The sequence below is a fragment of the Macaca nemestrina genome, chromosome 13 (assembly GCF_043159975.1).
Source record: "Macaca nemestrina isolate mMacNem1 chromosome 13, mMacNem.hap1, whole genome shotgun sequence".
In the NCBI taxonomy this organism is placed as follows: domain Eukaryota; kingdom Metazoa; phylum Chordata; class Mammalia; order Primates; family Cercopithecidae; genus Macaca; species Macaca nemestrina.
The window spans coordinates 86176868-86199010 of NC_092137.1; the positions used below are offsets into that span (position 1 = coordinate 86176868).

The window sequence follows — 22143 nt, forward strand, 5'->3', positions numbered from 1 at the left end:
ACTGAAAATATAAAAATTAGCTGAGCGTAGTGGCACAGGCCTGTAATCCCAGCTACTTGGGAGGCTGAGGCAGAAGAATCACTTGAACCCAGGAGACAGAGGTTGCAGTGAGCTGAGACTGCATCACTACACTCCAGCTTGGGCAACAAGAGTGAAACTCCTTCTCAAAAAAAGAAAAAGCAACAAGAAAAAGACAGGGTCTCACTATGTTGCTCAGGCTGGTCCTGAAATCCCAGGCTCAAGCAATCCTCTCACCTCACCCTCCCAAAGTGCTGGGATTACAGGTGTGAGCCACCGCACCTGGTCTACTGAGTTTTTTGAGTGCTAAGCACAGATGATGAGGTAACTGAGGCTTACAGTTGTTATGCGAGTTTGTCCCAGGTCATGTAAATATTAAGGTATGGATCAGCCACCATGCCCAGCAATAAGCCACATTACAATATGTATTTTAACGTTTTTTACTAATCACACAATTTACATTTTTCTACTGGCCAAATTTTAAAAGTAAGAGAAACAGGGCTGGGTGCAGTGGCTCATGCCTAAAATGCCCACACTTTGGGAGGCTGAGGCAGGAGGATTGCTTGAAACCAGCTACAGTGAACTATGATTGTCACCCAGGTTGGAGTGCAGTGGTGCAATCTCGGCTCACTGCAACCTCCGCTTCCCGGGTTCAAGTGATTCTGTTGCCTCAGCCTCCCGAGTAGCTGGGATTATAGGCAATCACCATCACGTCCAGCTAATTTTTGTATTTTTAGTAGAGACGAGGTTTCACCATGTTGGCCAGGCTGGTCTTGATCTCCTGACCTCATGATCGGCCCACCTCAGCCTCCCAAAGTGCTGGGATTACAGGCGTGAGCCACCATCCCTGGCCGAAATTAATTGTATTAATCTTTATTTAACTCAATATAGCCAAACATTATTGCACTACATAATCAATATATAAAATTATTATTATTATCATTTTTAGTGACAGGGTCTAGCTCTGTCACCCAGGCTGGAGTGCAGTGGCACTATCATAGCTCACTGCTGTCTTACAACCCTGGGCTCAAGTGATCCGTCTGTGCTAGCTCTCCAAGCAGCTAGGACTGTGGACATGTACCACCATGCCTGGCTAATTTTATTTTATTATTTATTTATTTATTTATTTATTTATTTATTTTGAGACAGAGTCTCACTCTTGTTGCCCAGGCTGGAGTGCAATGGTGCGATCTTGGCTCACCGCAACCTCTGCCTCCTGGGTTCAAGCAATTCTCCTTCCTCAGCCTCCGAGTAGCTAGGATTACAGGCATGCGCCACCATGCCTGGCTAATTTTGTATTTTTAGTAGAGACAGGGTTTCTCCATGTTGGTCGGGCTGGTCTTGAACTCCCGACCTCAGGTGATCTGCCCGTCTTGGCCTCCCAAAGTGCTGGGATTACAGGTGAGAGCCACCACGCCCAGCCAATTTTATTTTTTTATTTTACTTTATTTTTATTTTTTACATCATCATTATTATTATTATTGTTTGAGACAGAGTCTCACTCTGTCACCCAGGCTGAATTGCAAGGGTGCAATCTCGGCTCACTGCAACCTCCGCTTCCAGGGTTCAAGCAATTCTCCTGCCTCAGCCTCCTGAGTAGCTGGGATTACAGGCATGCGCCACCATGCCCGGCAAATTTTGTATTTTTAGTAGAGATGGGGTTTCGACATGTTGATCAGGCTGGTCTCGAACTCCTGACCTCAGGTGATCCACTGCCTCAGCATCCCAATGTGCTGGGATTACAGGCGTGAGCCACTGCGTCCAGCAGTTTTATTTTTTTTATAGAGACAGGGTCTTGATATGTTGCCCGGGCTTATATATAATATTTGCTGAGCGTGGTGGTTTATGCCTATAATCCCAGCACTTTGGGAGGTTGAGGCGGGAGAATCGCTTGAGGTTTGGAGTTTGAGACCAGTTTGGGCAACACAACAAGACACTGTCTCCAAAAAAAAAAAAATTAGCTGGACATGGTGGCCCTTGCCTGTAGTCCCAGCTGACTGGGGAGGGTGAGGTGGGAAGATTGCTTGAGCCCACGAGTTCAAGACTGCAGTGAGCTTAAACACACTGTACTGCACTCTAACCTGGATGGCAGAGTGGGACTCTGCCTCTAAAAACAACAACAACAAAAAAGCTACAGGGGTCCGAAGTTTATTTAAAGCCTTTAAAAAGGTATTTGTGGCTGGGCGGGTGGCTCACGCCTGTAATCCCAGCACTTTGGGAGGCCGAGGCAGGTAGATCACCCGAGGTCAGGTGTTCGAGACCACCCTGGCTAACATGGTAAGACCCTGTCTCTACTAAAAATACAAAAAAAAAATTAGCCATGCCTGGTGGCATGCACTTGTGGTCCCAGCTACTAGGGAGGCTGAAGCAAGAGAATCACTTGAACCTGGGAGGCAGAGGCTGCAGTAAGCCGAGATAGCGCCATTGCACTCCAGCCTGGGTGACAAGAGAGAAGCGTCTCAAAAAAAAAAAAAAAAAGTTTTGTGTCTGGATGTGGTGGCTCACACCTATGATCCCATCACTTTGGGAAGCCGAGGAGGGAGGATTACTTGAGAACAGGAGTTTGAGACCAGCCTGGGCAACATGGTAAGACCCCCATGTCTACGAAAAGTTTTAAAATAAATTAGCCAGACATGGTGGTTTGCACCTGTAGTTTCAGTTACTGGGGAGGCTGAGGCAGGATGATCGCTGTAGCCCCAGAGTTCAAGGCTGCAGTGTGCTATGATCATGCCACTGGACTCTAGCCTGGGTGACAGAGGAGACCATCTCAAGAAAACAAAACAAAATAAACAAACAAAAAAAGTATTTGTTGGAAAAGTTGACATTTCCTCCTTGGAACTGATATCTTCTGGAATGGGTCAAGAATGTTCGTTCCCTTCTGAATGTCCCTGTTATTGTTCTTCTGTCTTGATAAACACCGTCAAGGAAGAACAGATTTTCTCCGGCCTGGAGCCAGGTTAGTGGAAAAGTCCTTTGCCTTGGGCCCCTGCTCTGGTACACCAGGGCAGTCTTCTGATCACTGATCACTGACTGGGATCAATTACCTCTGTGGTGGTCCCTGAAGGGAAATGCAGAATTGCTGAACTCTGGAAGGGAAGGAGGGGTTTGGTGAGCCATCATTACAGACACTGTGCTAGTGGCAGTGCACCGCACACGCTATCTTTTTTTTTTTTTTTGAGACAGAGTCTTGCTCTTGTTGCCCAGGCTGGAGTGCAATGGCATAGTCTTAGCTCACTGCAATCTCTGTCTCCCAGGTTCAAGCGATTCTCCCGCCTCAGCCTCCTGAGTAGCTGGGATTACAGGCACCTGCCACCATGCCTGGCTAATTATTTTGTATTTTTAGTAGAGACGGGGTTTTGCCATGTTGGCCAGGCTGGTCTCAAACTCCTGACCTCAAGTGATCTGCCTGCCTTGGCCTCCCAAAGTACTGGGATTACAGGCGTGAGCTACCATGCCCAGCCTCTTTTTGCTTCTTACCAGCACTGTCTGAGCTAAGAATCAGCACCTGCAAACTCCACAGAGGTGAAAAGGTTCACTCAGGGGCCTGTAACTAGTAACCCAGAGCTTTCTGAATCAGAGCCCAGGATCACAGTATTCCAGACTTCAGGGGTTTTAGTGCTTTCTGTCACTGAGGGACCTGAGAACAAGTGTTATCCAGCAAGAAATTTTCATAACTGCATTTTGTTTCCCTGTGAGCCAGGCCTGGCATGGTTGATCTCTGTCTCTAGAAACTGGAGTCAGATATTCAAGACATTAAAAGGAGATGGCTGGTGGGGCGTCATGGCTCCTAGGACTTTGGGAGGTTGAGGTGGGAGGATCGTCTGAGCCCAGGAGTTTGAGACCAGCCTGGGCAACATGGTGAGACCTCATCTCTATTAAAAAAAAAAAAAAGAGAGAGAGAGAGAGATGGCTGCCCTTTCTAGATCAGGAGGTCCAGCCACAGGAAACCTTGGAGGGCTGCTTGATCTTTCTTTTCTAATTCCTGAAAAGCTAGAAGACCTTTAACATCTGAGAGCCCTATTACTCTAAGCTTAAGCTCTTGTTTGGGAAGCCACTGGGTGGACAGTGAAGAGTGCCCGCCTACCTGGGGAAACCTGAGTTAGGTGTGGCTGGAGCGACTCGAGATGCAAGGTGGGCGGGGGCAGGCTGAAAGCTGGAGCAAGCAGGAAGTGAGCTGACGGCCACCCTGGGAGGAAGCCGACTAGGCGAATTCACCTGCTGATCGGCCTGGGCTGCTCTGAGACATGGTGAGCGAACTGGAAACTAGGAAAGGGCTGATTTAAAGAGGAGCCAGAAGGGGCTCGGGACTGGGGGTTGGCTGTGTGGGGGGAGGAGAGTTGGCGGCAAAGTTAGAGGGCTGGGCCAGTGCTGCCTGTGGCCTCTCCTCTTTGACAACTTGGCTGCAAATAGCTCTGAACCGTCCTAGCAGGTGTTTCTATTCCTTCTTCCTCCCTCCCCTGACCTCTGTGCTGGTGGGGAGCTGGGCTTCCGTGCCAGTGCCAATGGGGGCTCCGAATTCCAGGCAAAGTGTTGTTGTGCCTTCCTCCTCCAGGGAGCCCGAGGCGGGTGTTGTGACACCACCAGGCAGTGCCTGGGCAGTTTCCAGTTCAGATTCCAGCCCAGCGGCAGGAGCTCTCCTCTCTGGCCTTTCACTTTATCCCTACACAGAAACACAAAGGATTTGTGTGTCCACTGAGTCCTTTGGGTGTCCTTTCTCCATTAACATGAAGAAGAGAACTAAGGGTTTATAAGATAACCAGAAGTTGGTTCTCTGTGATAAGCTAGTTCTGACCCATGCCACTGGCCTGTTTTTGGAGGTCAAGGAGGGAGGAGCTTAATAATATTTTTCTCTCCTTGTTCAAAAACCTTGTCATGAAGCCTCTGAGATGAGACATCAGCCAGGGAGGACTAGTCCTCCATTTCCCCCAACACCCAGGCGGGTATTTTTATTTAATGTCTGCATAAGCAGGTGGTTGCTTGGTGCCTGCGCGTGGTGCCCAGTGGTAGGGAAAGCAGAAGTGTGTGGCTCAACGGCTGTGGGCGCCTTCTGGGGTACTTGGTTGCCTGTTGTTCTGGGTCACAGCAGCAATGGCATTGCGGCCAAGGCCATGCTCCAGCAGCTATTTAGAGGGGCAGATGGGTGAGGCTGGGTGAGGGTGTTTTGCTGGCCAGCACAGACACTTTCAATGAGGATCCCGAGAAATCAGGAAAGAGGGGTGGCTCCGGGAATTGTAAATAGTGGTGGGCTCTGCCCTGGAAAGGGAACATTGTGAGATGCCGGCTCTGCTGTATTCTACGGCCTTCTCTAGGGAGCAAGGAAGCAGTGGGGAGGGATTTAGTGATGCGCTGCTTTTCCTTGTCAGGGGTCCTAACAATCCCGAAAGAAGTTTGATCTAGTCTCTTTAGCATCACGTCTTACCTTCTGAGGCTTACAAATGCATTTATTTTTGATTACACAAGTAATACATGAAAACATTCTCTTTGTAAACATTTTAAGCATTTTACAAAAAGCTGAAGTCTGCCTGAGGCCTTACCCTCCCCAGGCCTCTGAGGCCAAGTCTCCAGTTCCCCCACCACTTGGTCTAATTAACACCGTGTTGCTGTGCAGGAGGAAGCCAGTGAAGGTGGAGGAAATGATCGCGTGCGGAACCTGCAGAGTGAGGTGGAGGGAGTTAAGAATATTATGACCCAGAATGTGGAGCGGATCCTGGCCCGAGGGGAAAACTTGGAACATCTCCGCAACAAGACAGAGGATCTGGAAGCCACAGTGAGACAGGGAGCCCACTGGGGGCTGGAGGAAAAGAGGAAGGGAGGGAATTTCTTTTTGGTGGGGCAAAATGAACAGGAGGGTCAGAAGTGTAACATTTCTGTTGCCTTTCACCTGGTTTGGGAGCTGATGTGAGCTGAGTCTCCACTTCTGAATCTGCTCTGCTCCACAGATTGTTATGGATCCCAGGGAATGGATCCCATGACTGGGGCTTGAGGTGGCAGCTCACCCATAGAGGCGTATTCTGAGACCAATAGCTCAGTCAGCCCATGCATTCTCAGGCTTCTCTCCCGGGAAACTTGTTTTCCCTTTGAAGCCTGCCCATGACAATCATTTGGATCTGACCTTCCCAGGGCAGAAGTATTGGCTTTGAGGAAACCCCCCCCACCGTGGCCTCTAGCCTTCTCTAGGAGCTATTAGACAAGGGGTGGGAAATTGCTGGCATCTTGCTGAGTTGGCTTTAAAAAGAAGGAGGAAAGAGCAGAGAAATGCTTTGATCCAGGGTCCCCTGCTAGATGAAGGCTAAAATAATATCTCCCACACATCTTGCTAGACCTCATTCTTCTCTCTCTCCAGCCAGGGGCTGCGGCCAGCTGTTTCAGGGAGGAAGTAACTCCAAAGTTGAGCAAAGTCTGGAGCCTCAGGTTTTGTGTCCAGCTGGGAAGCTGGCTCTGGCTTTCTTAGTCCTGTGTGAACTCTTGGCTCTTGGGTATTGCTCCCTTGTCTCCCTGGGGCTCATTGCCTGTTTCTGTAGCTTAATTTGGGGAGCACGGCCCCAGGATTTTTTTTTTTTTTTTTTTTTTAATAGAGCCTCACTCTGTTGCCCAGGCTAGAGTGGTGCAATCTCGGCTCACTTCAACCTTCGCCTCCTGGGTTCAAATGATTCTCTTGCCTCAGCCTCCTGAGTAGCTGGGATTACAGTGTGCACCACCACACCTGGCTAATTTTTGTATTTTCAGTAGAGACGAAGTTTTGCCATGTTGGCCAGGCTGGTCTTGAACTCCTGACCTCAGGTGATCCACCCACCTTGGCCTCTCAAAGTGCTGGGATTACAGACTTGAGTCACCATGCCTGGACAAGCACTAGGAAATTTAGTGTCTATAACTCGAATTGCTGGGCATGGGGAAGAGTGCATGGAGGAGGAGGAGTTCCCTTACTTCCAACCCTCTGTACTGTCCTGGTCCCTCCTCCAGCCTCAGCAGTCCCGATGGGGCAAGGAGTCCTGGAGCTGGGAGATGTGCCCACCTGGAGCCTGCATCCCTCAGTCCCAGGATCTGCCCTCCCAAGGGCAGATTGGGAGGGCAGATTGTGCTGCCAGTGTTGTACCCTTGGGTGTAAGCAGATGTCAAGGACCCCTCAGTGTGCATGACAGTGCAGGGGTAAGAAGAGAAAGGGGACCCCTAGTCATATCTAGGTGGAGACCTCCTAGGATCCTGAGAATTCTAAATTTCAACCTGGCCTTTCAGATTTTTAGGAAGGTACATTTGTCAAGGTAGGCAAGATAGAGCAATTTTTTTTTTTTTGAGATGGAGTCTTGCTCTGTTGCCCAGGCTGGAGTGCATTGGTGTGATCTTGGCTCACTGCAACCTCTGCCTCCCAGGTTCAAGTGATCCTCCTGCTTCAGCCTCCCAAGCGCCCACCACTATGCCTGGCTAATTTTTTTGTATTTTTAGTAGACAGGGGGTTTCACAATGTTGGCCAGGCTGGTCATGAACTCCTGACCTCAGGAGATCCATCTGCCTCAGCCTCCCAAAGTGCTGGGATTGTAGGTGTGAGCCACTGTGCCTGGCCAGAGCATATTTTATTTAGCAGTTTGCTACCTCAGCTTACAGTGTCACTATTAAGATGTATGGCTTGAGCTGGGCATGGTGGCATGTGCCTATAGTCCCAGCACTAGGGAGGCTGAAGTGGGAGGATTGCTTGAGCCCTGGAGATGGAGGCTACAGTAAGCCAAGATTGTGCCACTGCACTCCAGCCTGCACTGGGCAACAGAGCGAGACCCTGTCTCAAAAAACCAACAAACAAGGCCAGGCGCCGTGGCTCATGCCTGTAATCCCAGCACTTTGGGAGGCCAAAGCAGGTGGATCACCTGAGGTCAAGAGTTCAAGATCAGCCTGGCCAACATGGTGAAACCCCATCTCTACTAAAGATACAAAAATTAGCTGGACATGGTGGTGCACGCCTGTAATCCCAGCTACTCAGGAGGCTGAGGCAGGAGAATCGCTTGAACCCGGAAGGTGGAGGTTGCAGTGAACTGAGATTGCGCCACTGCATTCCAGCCTGGGCAGCAGAGTGAAACTCTGTCTCAAGAAAACAAACAAACAAACAAACAAACAGATGTCTGGCTTGTAGGCCGGGCACAGTGGCTCACACCTGTAATCCCACCCCAGGAGGGCGGATTACTTGAGGTCAGGAGTTCAAGACCAGCCTGGCCAACATGTGAAATCTCATCTCTACTAAAAATACAAAAGTTAGCTGGGTGTGGTGGTGGGCACCTGTAATCCCAGCTAGTCAGGAGGCTGAGGCAGGAGAATCACTTGAACCCAGGAGGTGGAGGCTGCACTGAGCCAAGATCGAACCACTGCCTGGGCAACAGAGCAAGACTCCATCTCAAAAAAACAAAAACAAGAAAGTTTGGCCTGTGGGTTGTACTTGTACTTATACTCTTGTTCCAGTGGGAGGAGCCACTGGGTCACTCACTCTGCCTTTTCCTCAACAGTCTGAGCACTTCAAGACGACATCGCAGAAGGTGGCTCGGAAATTCTGGTGGAAGAATGTGAAGATGATTGTCCTTATCTGCGTGATTGTTTTTATCATCATTCTCTTCATTGTGCTCTTTGCCACTGGTGCCTTCTCTTAAGTAATAGGGAACCTCTCCCACCTGCCCTTCTCTTCAGGGACAACCCTCTGTAAATGGGTGCCAAGAGGGTCTCCTTTCCTGTCCTCCTCTACAGAGAATGCTGCTCGGTCCTCCTACCCCTCTTCCCGAGGCCCTCCTGCTGTGTTGTATGCCCCAGAGGGTAACTTGGTCCCCCAGAAGGAGAGAAAAAAGAAAGCTGGACAGCGGATGCATTTCATGTGTCCTTAGAGTGGGCTGGAGAGACCTAGAGGGCCCAGCATGTGGCTGGGAAACTGCTGGTGGCCAGTGGGCAATAAAGACCTTTCAGTATCCCTATATGTGTGAGTCACTTTCTCTCTTCCCATTTTGCCTTTGGCTTTTCTATTTCTTTTCTTCCCAAGGATACCTTCTGGCTGAAATTCTCTCGTTTGAGGTCCAAGTGGTTTGAAGGGCAAAGAGTGTATGTTTGGAGAAGAAAGATGTCTTTCTTTATTCCTCCCGGTTCCATTCATTGTCACAGGTCTCAAGAACAAGAATTTTCTGGGAGTCTTGGCATATGGAAAATTCAAAACCTTCATAGCATTTTGGGGTGGTACGCAAGATTTTTAAGTGTTCCCATTGGGTCCTGCCATGGCCCTGTAGTACTGTTCTTCTGGAATTGTTAGCTGAGGCATGAAGCCTACCCGGACAGGGTGTTTAAGAGCTGCTTGAAGGCCTCCTGCCTCTTCCACCAGAGCCATCTCTCTTCAACGACCGTGTAGTCTAGAGCCGAGGGGTGGAGGAAATGGACTGCTGTTCCTTTCCTTGTGCTTTGTATGTTCATGTTCTATTTGTCTTTTCTCTGTCCTTGTCTTCTGGGACTTAGCAAGGCCTCTGGGTCTTAGTTATCCAAGGGGGCAAGCATCTCTCCTCGGCATCCCATGGCTGGGCATAGTCAGTCAGTGTCACAGGACAGGGCCAATGGCCCTCCTTCCCCTCCGTGCACAATGAGCCTTTCTGTCTTCAGGCCCCCCTCCTCCCTACCAGGTTCCACTATCACTGTTACTTTTTCCAGTGCCCAGTCTGCCTTGGTTTGCAGGGAGGGTTCTTGCTATCTCTGTTCCTGTTTCCTCTACAGGTTTTCCAGCATTGGAAACAACCTGTTGTCAGGAGGAAGGGGAAGGGTTGAGAGTCGGGATTTGGGACTAGATTGGCAAGTCAGGCTCTGGAAGAATCAGGCTCTGAAGCAGGGAGGAGGAAAGGTCAGAAAAGACCCTTATGAGATTTTTATTTTTATTTTTTCAGGGATAGGATCTTACTCTGTTGCCCAGGTTGGAGTGCAGTGGTGTGATCATGGCTTACCGTAACCTCCACCTCCTGGGCTTTAGAGCTCTTCCTGCTTCAGCCTCCCTTGTAGCTGGGACCACAGGTGTGTGCTACCACACCTGGCTAATTTTTGTATTTTTAGTAGAGACATGGTCTCACTATGTTGCCCAGGCTGGTCTCAAACTCCTGGGTTCAAGTAATCCTACCGCCTTGGCCTCCCAAAGTGCTGGAATTACAAGTGGGAGCCACCGTGCCCGGCCTTGGGGTAGTCTTTGCTACATATATTAATCCTTTCTCTCCTGGATTCAAGGTGTAAGGAACTGAAGTGAAGCTTCTGCCTTGGGACCCAGGCTGTCCAAGGTGGGGGTGAGGGTCTGTGAAACCCTCTTGGTCTGGGACTTCTGAATTCACAGAGGCTTAGCCCCAGAGAGGGAAACTTTCAACTCTGTTGGTCAAGAGAGACCTTATTTGAGGGACTAGGCCCAGTGGCTCACACTTGTAATCCCAACACTTTGGAAGCCTGAGGCAGAAGAACTGCTTGAGGCCAGGAGTTCGAGACCAGCCTGGTCAACATAGTGAGACCCTGTCTCTCTCTCTCTTAAAAAAAAAAAGAGGGACCTTATTTTAAGATGTCTGAGGCAGCTTGGAGTAGTGGAGAACAGGTAGCTGGTGGTTTCTCTGCAGCAGTGAGAGGAGAGGATGGGTAGATTCGGCTCAGGAAGGCTCTGAAGTGGTAGCAGACACACCACCCTCCCCCATCTTCTGACTGAGGAGCAGGTGCATGGCAGGTGCATGCCAGCACAGAGCTGCACTTGCCCTCATGGTGAGGAGAGACATACAGAAAGGCTAGAGCTAGTACTTTGCCCATGTGGGGCTGCTTTCTTTTTGAATAGAGGCGAAAGTCACATAACATACAGTTTATTATTTTAAAGTGTACAAATCAGAAACATGTATTCAGAATGTTGTGTAACCACCACTTGTCTTTAGTTTCAAAACTTTGGGGGGGCCTGTTTTTGATTCTGGGTGAGATGCACTCACCAAGGTGACAAAGACCCTACCTGGCTTGTTCATGGTGTCTCCAGGACCTAGCGTGGTGCCTGACCGTGACACTCATAGGGTGTTTGTTGAGTGAATGAATGATGCCTCTTCAGCTAAACCCGACCTAGGAGACTCCAGGGCTCACTCCACTGTGCCCATTCCACAGATCCGGCCCCGAGGTGTGCCCGTTCACCCGGCTGAGGTGTCACCCGAATTCAGGCTCCTGGGGCCCGGGAGGAGGCGACTCTACGGACCCGGGTCGCTGTGGCCCATCGCTTTCGATTTGACTCAGTTTCGGTCGCCACTCGCGGAAGGCGCGCCCCCCGCCCTCTCTCGGCGGCCCGCCCTGCCCCGCCCCTGCGCTTCCTCCGGGACCGCTGGCACTGCGGCCGCTCAGCCGGCAGAGAAGCCGGGAGCGGGCGAGGCGTCGGCGGCAGCGGCGATGGTGAGGGCCCGGGCGGGGCCGGCCAGCCCTGCGACGGGCAGAGGGCGAGTGGCGAGGGTGGGAGGAAGGAGTCCGAAGTCCACGGGCCGGGGCGTACCCTAGGGCCCATGCGGGTCAGACCCGAGGCGGTGACCACGGCCGGAGCAGGATGGGGCGGACCCTCCACTCCCCGCGGGCTGCCTGGGAGGGAAATGCTTGAGCCCCGTCCTGGCTGCACCGCGCAGAGCGAGCGGGGCCCGGGCTCCCCATTCTCCTGAAGCGAAGCGGTTAGGAGCACCGACTTTGGAGGACTCCGGGCTGGGATCCCAGCTCTGTGACCCGGGGCGAGTCACTTAACCTCCCTGAGCCTCCTTTTCCGTATCTGTGAAGTGGGGTCAGTAATACCTGCCTTGTTGGGTCCTTGCGAGGTTAAAGGAGACACAATGGCAGAGACCCGCCTGGCACTCAGAACCCACTGCTAAGAAGTGGTAGGAAATGTAATGACCTCGTCAGCCCTTTCCGCAGCTGTGAGGAGCCAAGCCTGGCTCAGGAGTTGGAAACTTGAGCAGATGGGGTGGCAGAGGCCATTCCAGCCCCATGGCAGGGTGTTGGAGGCCTAACTCCTCCCCTAGAGAAAGAGAAAGGGAGATGTTTACTCTGAAAGTTCCACTGAAGTTATCAGAGTGTGGCACAGGCCTGACTCCCTGCTAACCTCTACCTAGTGACACATTCCTGAGTTGAGTCACCCCCCACTCCTGCTGCATATCCTGGCCTCTGTCCTCACTTGCCATCTCCAAGGCGAAGATGTCAGGAACAGCTGGTGCCAGTTTCCCCCTTTCCCTAGGGCTCCTGGGAAGATGGACTGGGCAGGAAGTAGGCTTGGTGCTTTAAGATTTTGCCTTGGAGAAACTGACAGAGGTGTGATGGATGTGGCCTGGCTAGGGGTCAATGCCTGGATGGCTTCATCTCCAGGGAATTTGGAGGCAGGAAGAGGAAGTGGGGCAGGAAGGTAGCACTGAGCTCTGAGGCCATGCCGGGAAGCTGGGGAAGGCTCTGAGAATAGGGCAGAGCCCAGAGCCCACTTCAGGGTGTGCAGGGCAAGGGGTCAGGCAGGGGTAGGGGTGGGCTTCAGTCAGCCCTTAGCTCTTGGGGAGAAGCTCCTGAAGTGAAAGGTGAAGGCAGGATAATTTATTGGGGGACAAGGGTACTGGGAAACCTGGGGATTCTCACGGGTACATTTGAGGCAGTCTGTGGAGGAGAGCCTGGGGAGGTCGCTCCTATACCCATCCATCTCCTAGCCTCTTCCTGTTTCTTCTTTCACTATTGCCCCTTTCTCACCCTAGCTCTTTCCCTTCCTTCCACCCATCCCCTTTCCCTCCCTGGTCCTTCTTCCTTTTACTTTCTTTTATTCTCTATGACTCATTCAACCAACAAGGATTTCTTGGGCATGTCCTTCATGCCAGCATGGTGACAAGTATAGGGGACAGAGCAGGAACAAAGCAGGATAGGAAAGATGGAAATGGAATGAGTAATTACTTGAATTCATTAATCTTGTAGATGATCCTCTCTCCAAAGAATGTGTGTGTTGAGCCACGGGCCTCCCTCATATGCACACAAATTAAGTTGGTAGCATCAAAAGGTTTGGTGGTTCTTTAGCCAGTCAGCTAAAGTGTTTGACCTCCTTGTACCTGTATCTAATTTAGCACACCGGTTATGAATGTGATGCCTGGAGTCTGTGTTGGTTCAACTCCCAGATCTACTTACTGGCTCTGTGATCTTATACATGTGATTTAACACCTCTGAGCCAAAGTTTCCTATAAAACTGGGAAAAGGCCAGGCGCAGTGGCTCACATCTGTAATCCCAGCACTTTGGGAGGCCAAGGCGGGCAAATCACAAGGTCGAGAGTTCAAGACCAGCCTGGCAAGGATGGTGAAACCCTGTCTCTACTAAAAATATAAAAAAAATAGCCGGATGTGGTGGCACGTGCCTGTAGTCCCAACTACTCGGGAGGCTGAGGCAGGAGAATCACTTGAACCCGGGAGGTGGAGGTTGCAGTGAGCTGAGATCATGCCATTGCACTCCAGCCTGGGTGACAGAGTAAGACTGTGTCTCAAAACAAAAACAAACAAGCAAACAAAATAACTGGGTTAATAATATGGTCTTCAATGGGTTGTTGGGTGAAGATTAAATGAGGCAGAGCAAATGAACAGCAAGCAGCATAGTGCTTAGCTCAGAGTATGTGCCCATTGAATGGTGGCTGTTATTCTTGCTCAAGATGTAAAACCTCAACAGCCTGCAGTGCCAGATGAAAATAAACTAGATGCTGGTTACCAAAGGCCCATGTAAAGTTCTGAGCTACGGGTTAGAAACAATTATGTGTACTATGTGTACAAGTTTGCCATAGGGAAGAGCTTGCTTGGCTGTGCATTTTGTAAAACGAAGAGGTTTTATTGACCACATGTATTACACAATTCTTTGTTTTTTTTTTTTTTGAGATAGAGCCTCGCTCTGCATCCAGGCTGGAGTGCAGCGGCACAATCTAGCTCACTGCAACCTCCGCCTCCCAAGTTCAAGTGATTCTCCTGCCTCAGCCTCCCAAGTAGCTGGGATTACGGGTGCCTGCCACCACGCCTGGCTAATTTTTGTATTTTTAGTAGAGACGGGGTTTCACCATATTGGCCAGACTGGTCTCGGACTCCTGACCTTGTGATCTGCCCGCCTCGGCCTCCCAAAGTGCTGGGATTTCAGGCGTGAGCCACCACACCTGGCCATATTGTACAATTCTTGAGATCTGACTGCTAAAAAAAAAAAAAAAAAAAAAAAAAAAAAAAACCGGAGCTAGGGAAATGTGGGCCACATCAATAATAATAGCCCTTATTTATTGAGCATTTAGTATGTACCAGGCGTTGTGCTAAGCTTTTGATTTACATCACAAATGAATATGTCACATAATCCTTAGCTAACATTGTAAGAGAAGTCATTATTATCAACACTTTACAGGAGAGGAAATGGAGGTCAGAAAGGTCATATCCTCAGTCTCAGTCACTCAGCTAGTGAGTGGCAGAAGCAGGATTTCAACAGAGGGGTGCAAAGCAGAGCTCTACTCCTAGTCTCTGAGCTGAGTGCTGACTTAGGGAGGCGATGTTATACCAGTACTTGCGCCCATTTATCTGACGACAGTTAGAACAGAGTTTCTTGGATACTAGACAGGAGACAGGGAGACAAGGAGAGTTAGGATAGGGAGGTTTTTTTTGTTTTTGTTTCTTTGTTTTTTTTGAGACAGGGTCTCACTCCTTCGCCCAGGCTGGAGTGCAGTGGTGCAATCTTGGCTCACTGCAGCCTCTGCCTCCCAGGTTCAAGGAATTCTCCTGCCTCAGCCTCCCGAGTAGCTGGGACTACGGGCAGGCACCACTTTGCCTGGCTATTTTTTGTATTTTTTGGTAGAGGCGTGATCCGCCCACCTTGGCTTCCCAAAGTCCAGGGATTACAGGCATGAGCCACCGTGCCTGGCCCAGATGGTGTGGTTTTGAGAACTACATTTTCAAAGCAGGAATCAAAGAGATTGAGCCCAGAAAAACCTGAAAGGTTTGAGTGTCATAGAGGGGTTATTCTGTACAGGGGGCAACAGTCTGTCAAGAACATTTCCTGTGTAACTGCCACTCTCTGGCAATGACACAACTGCTCCCCGCTTGCTCTGGCTCAAAATTCCAAGCCCTGCAGGCTTCTGGCCTCAGGTCTCAGAAATGCCTCTATCACCCTTCTTCCTTTCTCCACGCTCTGCTCGTCACCTCTCTCTGTCCTGGTGGGCATCTCCTCACAGCCTTGCTGATGGTACTTCTCCACCCCTCTGGCTGGCCTCTCTGCCGTTTTCTTACTTCTATCCGTGCCTGTCTACCACCAATAGAGAAATTATCCTGAAGCACTTCTTGACTGTCACCCTTGACTCAAAAACCCACACTAGCTCTTAAGTTTTATCACTCACTTGGAGCCAGTCTTCTCTACCTGACCTTTTCTGCCTTCTGTAGCCCCACCCTGTCCCGCCCATCCTCTGCCTGGTCCTCACTGTCAGAGTGTATCCCTATCTCTCAGTGCCAGAATGTCCCAGCTCCATGCCATCCTTCAAGGGGTCAACCCCCGCAATGGCACCCTCTCTGTGGCAGCTCCGACACTTACTATCTGTATCACACAGTGTAACTCTTTCCTCTTCTCTAATTGTATTACATATGTATTTTCCCCAGGGCAAAGTGGTCTCTTTAAGAATAGGCACAGTTAGGCCAGGCATGATGGTTCATGCCTGTAATCCCAGCACTTTGGGAGGCTGAGGTGGGAGGACTGCTTGAGCCCAAGAGTTCAAGACCATCCTGGGCAACATAGGAAGACCCCATCTTTAAAAATATAGGCACAATTGACTGGGCGCGGTGGCTCACGCCTGTAATCCCAGCACTTTGGGAGGCCGAGGCAGGCGGATCACAAGGTCAGGAGATCGAGACCATCCTGGCTAACACCGTGAAACCCCGTCTCTACTAAAAATACAAAAAATTAGCCGGGCGCGGTGGCGGCGCCTGTAGTCCCAGCTACTTGGGAGGCTGAGGCAGGAGAATGGTGGGAACCCGGGAGGCGGAGCTTGCAGTGAGTTGAGATCTGGCCACTGCACTCCAGCCTGGGCGACAGAGCAAGACTCCGTCTCAAAAAAAAAAAAAATATAGGCACAATTCATTCAGGAACTGTTTATCACATATCTGCTGTCTGCGGACATTATGCTGAGTTACCGTGTGGCATAAGGCAGTGTGACCCTTGTCCTCTTGCTTACCTCCTTCCAGGGTCCCTGGATCCCTGGAGCTTTATTTCTCACCGTGCTAGCAGAGACCTGTGGATATAGGCAGGGTCCTTTTTCCTCTGGTTGAGTGGGGGCCAAAGAGGGCCCGAGACTTGAGTCTAAGGCCTCTGTGTTCCCTGGAGTGAATGTGTTCTTTTAGGCCTGGGTCCATCTTGGCTCCAGGCAGGCCTGGCTTTGCACTGGGGGAGACTGGTCCAGATTACAGCTGGAAGCACAGCCAGCCCTCTGGAGAATGTGACCCCAATATCACCCCTTGCTGAAGAATAAGGTAACAACAGCTGTAGCATTTAGAATATGTATATATAAAAAAAGATAATATCCAGTATTTTCCCTGTCTCTACCAGTGACTCTTATTTTCGAGTCTTTATCCATTCTCAAGTTTTTGCTTTGGACTCTTTATTTTTATTTTTTTATTTTTATTTTTTGAGATGGAGTCTCACCCTGATGCCCAGGCTAGAGTGCAGTGGCGCAATCTCAGCTCACTGCAAGCTCCGCTTCCCGGGTTCACGCCATTCTCCTGCCTCAGCCTCCTGAGTAGCTGGGACTACAGGCGCCCGCCACTACGCCCAGCTAATTTTTGTATTTTTTAGTAGAGATTGGGTTTTACCATGTTAGCCAGGATGGTCTCGATCTCCTGACCTCGTGATCTGCCTGCCTCGGCCTCCCAAAGTGCTGGGATTACAGGTGTGAGCCACCGCGCCTGACCTTGGACTATTTAATTTTATTTTTTGCTTTGTTTTGTTTTGTTTGCTGAGACGGAGTCTTGCTCTGTTGCCCAGGCTGGAATGCAGTGGTGTGATCTCGGCTCACTGCAACCTCCACCACCCAGGTTCAAGTGATTCTCCCACCTCAGCCTCCCAAGTAGCTGGGATTACAGGCACGCACCACCATGCCTGGCTAATTTTTGTATTTTTAGTAGAGACAGGGTTTCACCATGTTGGCTGGGCTGGTCTCGAACTCCTGGCCTCAAGTGATCTGCCTGCCTCAGGCTCCTAAAGTGCTGGGATTACAGGTGTGAGCCACCGTGCCCAGCCTGCCTTGGAGTATTTGAATGTGGGGAAGTTCAAAGGATTGAATGACAGAGACTTGTTGAATGCTATAGTAGTAATAATAGTGATGATGGTTGACTCAAGAAAAGGTGAGAGTGCAGTTTCCCTGCTCTCTTCGTTGTTCCTCTGTGTTTCCTGCTTACTGCTTCCTCCAGCCTATGAGTGCACCCTCCCCTACAGTGGTTTGCCTGACCTCTCTTGAAGCAGGTTGCTTTTCTAGCTCGTGGGTAAATATTGACCTATTTGGGTTTCAAATGCCTGCCCCTCGAAACTCATGCAGGGCTAGAAAAACATGCTGGGAGAACATCCCTTGAGAATAAGAGTTGCTTTTGGTTAGGCTGTATCGTAATTGGCCCACTCACTGAGTCCTTGCTTGCAATGGTCAGCACTGTGCTGGCCTCCTGGTGGGATGGTGGTGGACAAAGGCAGGGCACTGCTCCCTGCCCTCCCTCTGGGAGTTTGTGGTCCAGCTGGGGAGATAGGACTCATACACTGGGAATTCTTGGAGGCTGTGTACCAAGCAGCTGCAAGGAACCTAAAGGAGGATTCTTGCCTGAGTAGGAGGTGGCTCTCTGTGACCACCAGATCTCTTCTAACACTTAAGTTTTCTGGTTTTAAGTGGAATTCAGTCAAGTGCCAAAATGTCTGTTGTAGACAATGGGTAACGTGGGCTGGCAGAAAACGAAGCTTGCCCTTCTTGTAAGGAGGGGAAGGGAACAGGGATGGGCTGTGGGGAACTAGGCTAAGAGGAAGGAGTTTCTGTGGTTTGCTAATCCACTGGTATTCATCTCCCTGAAATGTCCCTGCTCCTAGGCTTCTGGCTTATACTAGGGCCTCCTGCTTGGGGTCTCTGTTACGTGCACCCAAAGCCCAGTGCCTTTCTTGCACATGACCCAGATTTTCTCTCTCCCCTGTCGTTTCAACCTTCCCCAGCTTGGATCCAAGACCTCCCTTCCCAGTCCTCTGAAATGAGCTGGGAAGGGAGGCAAAGCTGCCGCCCAAGCTGGGAAATCTAAGAGTTGGTCTCATCTCTGTAAGTTGGACCCCAGTGAGGACCCCAGCTGACTGGAAGGCTGGAGGCCAGGGGCTGGTACCACTGACGTTCCCAGGCAGAGAGGGAAGTTGGGGCAGTGATACAGGGAGCAGGGTCAGGCCAGGAGGCAGAACTGGCCTGACCAGTCAGAGGCCCAAGGAGGGAGATTTGAGCTTCTCAGTTTGGGGCGAGAGGGGTTAGGCAAAGACTATGATGTGTGCTGCTTCAAAATTACCTTTCTAGCCTGTAGGGTAGGTCTCCTCCCTGTGTATTCCAGCCAGGTAGCTTGGTTACCCATTCTTTGCTGCCTTCTTAGGCCAGTGGGAAACCTTAGGGCAGCTGTGCATTATTGGGTAGAGGCCATTCTGGAGCAGGTGAGAAAAGAATCGGCTTTGTGGGAGGATGGGGTCCTGGGAAGATCCCACCTTGGGACAGCTTAGAGGAAGCTGAGGTGCTGGAAGCCAGGGCTGACCTAGGTCCTAGGTCACCCTGCCTTGATGTGCAAGGGGAGGAGCCTGTGAGACCTAAGGTATGCTGCACTCACCCCGAAGGCCAGCCCTTCACTCCACACACATCACACCCTTACACGAAGGATGCTGTTACTCTTATGCTGTACCCACCTACAGGGGGAGAAGGAGGCTTCTAGATCTCAGGGGCAGATGAGGGTCAGGTGGGAGCCTCATGCATCCCTGACCTCGGGCTTGGTGCCCAGGCAGGAAAAGAGTTGGAGCGGTGCCAGCGGCAGGCAAACGAGGTGACGGAAATTATGCTTAACAACTTCGACAAGGTCCTGGAACGTGATGGGAAACTGGCCGAACTGGAGCAGCGTTCAGAGCAACTCCTGGATATGGTGTGAGGCCTGGGGGAGCATGGAGGGGAGGGGAGAGGATTGGGAAAGGCTCTTTTGGGCTGTATTCAGGATCTCCAGGTCATTGGTGGGGTTGAGGCCTTACTCAGGGCCAGTGTGGGGCCTCTGGGTTTCCTCAGGCACCCATAGCCTAGACATGCAACAGATAGACCCCACAAAATAAGGCGGCCTTGGTTTGAAGCTGTGGACCTTCCTAAAGGTAGAAGACTGTCGTTGTTTTTTGTTTCTTTTTTGAGACAGGGTCTCACTCTGTTGCCCAGGCTAGTACAGTGACTCAATCACATCTGCTGCAGCCTTTACCTCCCAGGCTCAAGCGATCCTCCTGCCTCAGCCTCCTGAGGAGCTAGGACTATAAGCATGCACCGCGGTGCCTGGCTGATTTTTGATTTTTTTGTAGAGATGAGGTCTCACCATGTTGCTCAGGCTGGTCTTGAAGTCCTAGATACAAGAGATCCTCCCACCTCGGCTTCCCAAAGTGCTGGGATTACAGGCATGAACCACTGTGTCCAGCCTGAGTACTGGCATTGTTAACAGAGGGTGAGACACTAGGGCTGAGAGTCAAGGGGCCACACTGGTGTTTGAGATGAGTCAGGTGGGGAGGGTTCCACGGCAGGTGGTACAGAAAGAGAGCAGACAAGGCCGGGCACGGTGGCTCATGCCTGTAATCCCAGCACTTTGGGAGGCCGAGGCGGGTGGATCACGAGGTCAGGAGTTCAAGACCAGCCTGGCCAACATGGTGAAACCCTGTCTCAACTAAAAATACAAAAATTAGCTGGGTGCAGTGGTATGTGCCTGTAGTCCCAGCTACTAGGGAGGCTGAGACAGGAGAATTTCTTGAATTCTCCTGTGAGCTGAGATTGTGCCACTGTACTCCAGCCTGGGTGACAGGGAGAGACTCCATCTCAAACAAAACAAAAAACAAAGAAAGAAAGAAAGAAAAAAAAAAAAACAAGAAAGAAAGCAGACAAGATGGGGAGGATGCAGGAGGAGACTAAGCCTTACTGAGATGGGACTGGGAGGAGCTGGCTCCCAGGCAAAGGGGGTGCCAGCTAACTCTCACTTTGTGTCTGGGGGTATCCGCAGAGCTCAACCTTCAGCAAGACTACAAAGACCCTGGCCCAGAAGAAGCGCTGGGAGAACATCCGTAGCCGGGTCTGCTTGGGGCTGGTGGTGGTCGGTGGCCTGCTCATCATCCTGATTGTGCTGCTGGCCGTCTTTCTCCCTCAGAGCAGTGACAGCAGTAGTGCCCCACGGACCCAGGATGCAGGCACTGCCTCAGGGCCTGGGGACTGACCCAGCTGGTCCTGAAGCAGAAGCCAAACGGCTGCACTGGCCAGTTCTGGTCTCCAGAGGACCTTGGTGTTTGCTCTCCCTTGACCCACCCCAGTGAGTGCCAAAGGGCAGCCCCAACATGTGCACCCCTGCATTTCCTGTCATGCCACAGACTGGCCTCGAGGGCAGCCTGCTGTACTGGCCCTGCTGGACCAGCCCTACCTGGAGCTCAGTAAAAGCTGCTGTTTGATTAAAAGCTGGTATCTGTGTGTGAAGGTCCCCAGTTTGGTTAATCCCATCTGTCTCTACCCCTTGGGCTCCTTAGAAAGCCCATCACCCAAAGGACTCCACCCCTGGGAGATGGCTCCTTCCTCTCCCTTCCCTACTTGATCCAACCCTACACAGACCGGGAGTGTGGGTGCAAGAATACAATGGCCCCCAAACCAGACCCTTGAACCAGTCTTCCCCATCTGAGCCTGTTTCTCTGAGAATGAAATCTATTATATTTCTGTCATCTTAATCTATTATTTTTCTGTCATCTTGGGGATGCTTAGAGGACCAATGAGACTGTAGATGGGATGACAAAGAAAAAAGCACTTCAACAATTTTTTTTTTTTTTTTTTTTTTTGAGATGGAGTTTTTGCTCTGTTGCCCAGGCTGGAGTGCAATGGCACGATCTCAACTCACTGCAACCTCTACCTCCTGGGTTCAACCTCTACCTCCTGGGTTCTCCTGCCTCAGCCTCCTAAGTAGCTGGGATTACAGGCGCCCGCCACCACGCCCGGCTAATTTTTTTATTTTTATTTTTGTATTTTTAGTAGAGACGGGGTTTGACCATGTTAGCCAGGATGGTCTCGATCTCCTGACCTCGTGATCCGCCCGTCTCAGCCTCCCAAAGTGCTGGGATTACAGGCTTGAGCCACCAAGCCCGGCCAAGAGTGCAGTGGTTCTTAAACCTGCTTCACCTGCAGAATTTATACAAGTGCCATTGCCCAGGCCCCACCACAGATCAGTTAAATCAGATTCTTGGAAGGTATCGTACACGGGTGTTTCTAAAGCTCCTCCGCGCCCATTCTCTCCTCTGGGAATTCATATGTAGCCAGGAATGAAAAGGTCTTAGTACAAGCCACTAGTTTTACAGAAGCTAGGGATAGCAATGGGCTGAAGGTAACAGTCCCATGAGCTGGTTGAGGCCCCAGGTTCTCTGGCAGAGAGACCTCTCTCTCTCGGTTGGGGAGGCTTGCCCCACCCTTTATTATTATGCCTAACACATAAGAAATGTGCAGGAATTTTTTTTTTCGGGGGTTGGGGAGGAATCAAACGCAAACTCTTGAACCAACTAGAGCGCCGCGGGGCAGAAGTGTCCGGCGGGGATCTGGACAGCGCATCGGGAAGCGCCATGGCCCAACGCTCGCAGGAACCTGAACTCCTAGGCCAGCGCCGCCTTTTCTCGCAGAGGCCTCTAGCATCTGCACAGTCGAAGCCCTCTGAGCCTCAGGGCAGACTGAGGACCCTAACAGACATTTGGACGCGACCGCGCCAGAAATTCCAGGGAATTCAGTGTTGGCTCCGATTCCAAAACAAAAGTTTCCTCACCAGCCGGATCTCCGTCATTGGCGTTGGTCTCTGGTCACCTGACTTATTCAAGCCAATGAGAGGGGGCCGAATTAGTACTTCCGCTTTCCGTGAGGT

General features: G+C 50.9%; 2 protein-coding genes across 2 annotated transcripts; both read left to right on the top strand.

Annotated features, from left to right (window-relative positions):
- The first annotated feature begins 4157 nt into the window (after positions 1 to 4157).
- Positions 4158 to 8960, top strand: LOC105465383 (vesicle associated membrane protein 8). Its single transcript, XM_011713816.2, has 3 exons — positions 4158 to 4265; positions 5627 to 5785; positions 8505 to 8960. Exons 1-3 carry the CDS (start codon positions 4263 to 4265, stop codon positions 8643 to 8645), a joined length of 303 nt encoding a protein of 100 aa, XP_011712118.1. The 5' UTR covers positions 4158 to 4262; the 3' UTR covers positions 8646 to 8960.
- Positions 8961 to 11318: 2358 nt separating this feature from the next.
- Positions 11319 to 20730, top strand: LOC105465384 (vesicle associated membrane protein 5). The gene is made up of 3 exons (XM_011713817.2): positions 11319 to 11412; positions 19024 to 19161; positions 20263 to 20730. Exons 1-3 carry the CDS (start codon positions 11410 to 11412, stop codon positions 20470 to 20472), a joined length of 351 nt encoding a protein of 116 aa, XP_011712119.1. The 5' UTR covers positions 11319 to 11409; the 3' UTR covers positions 20473 to 20730.
- The last annotated feature ends 1413 nt before the right edge of the window (positions 20731 to 22143 follow it).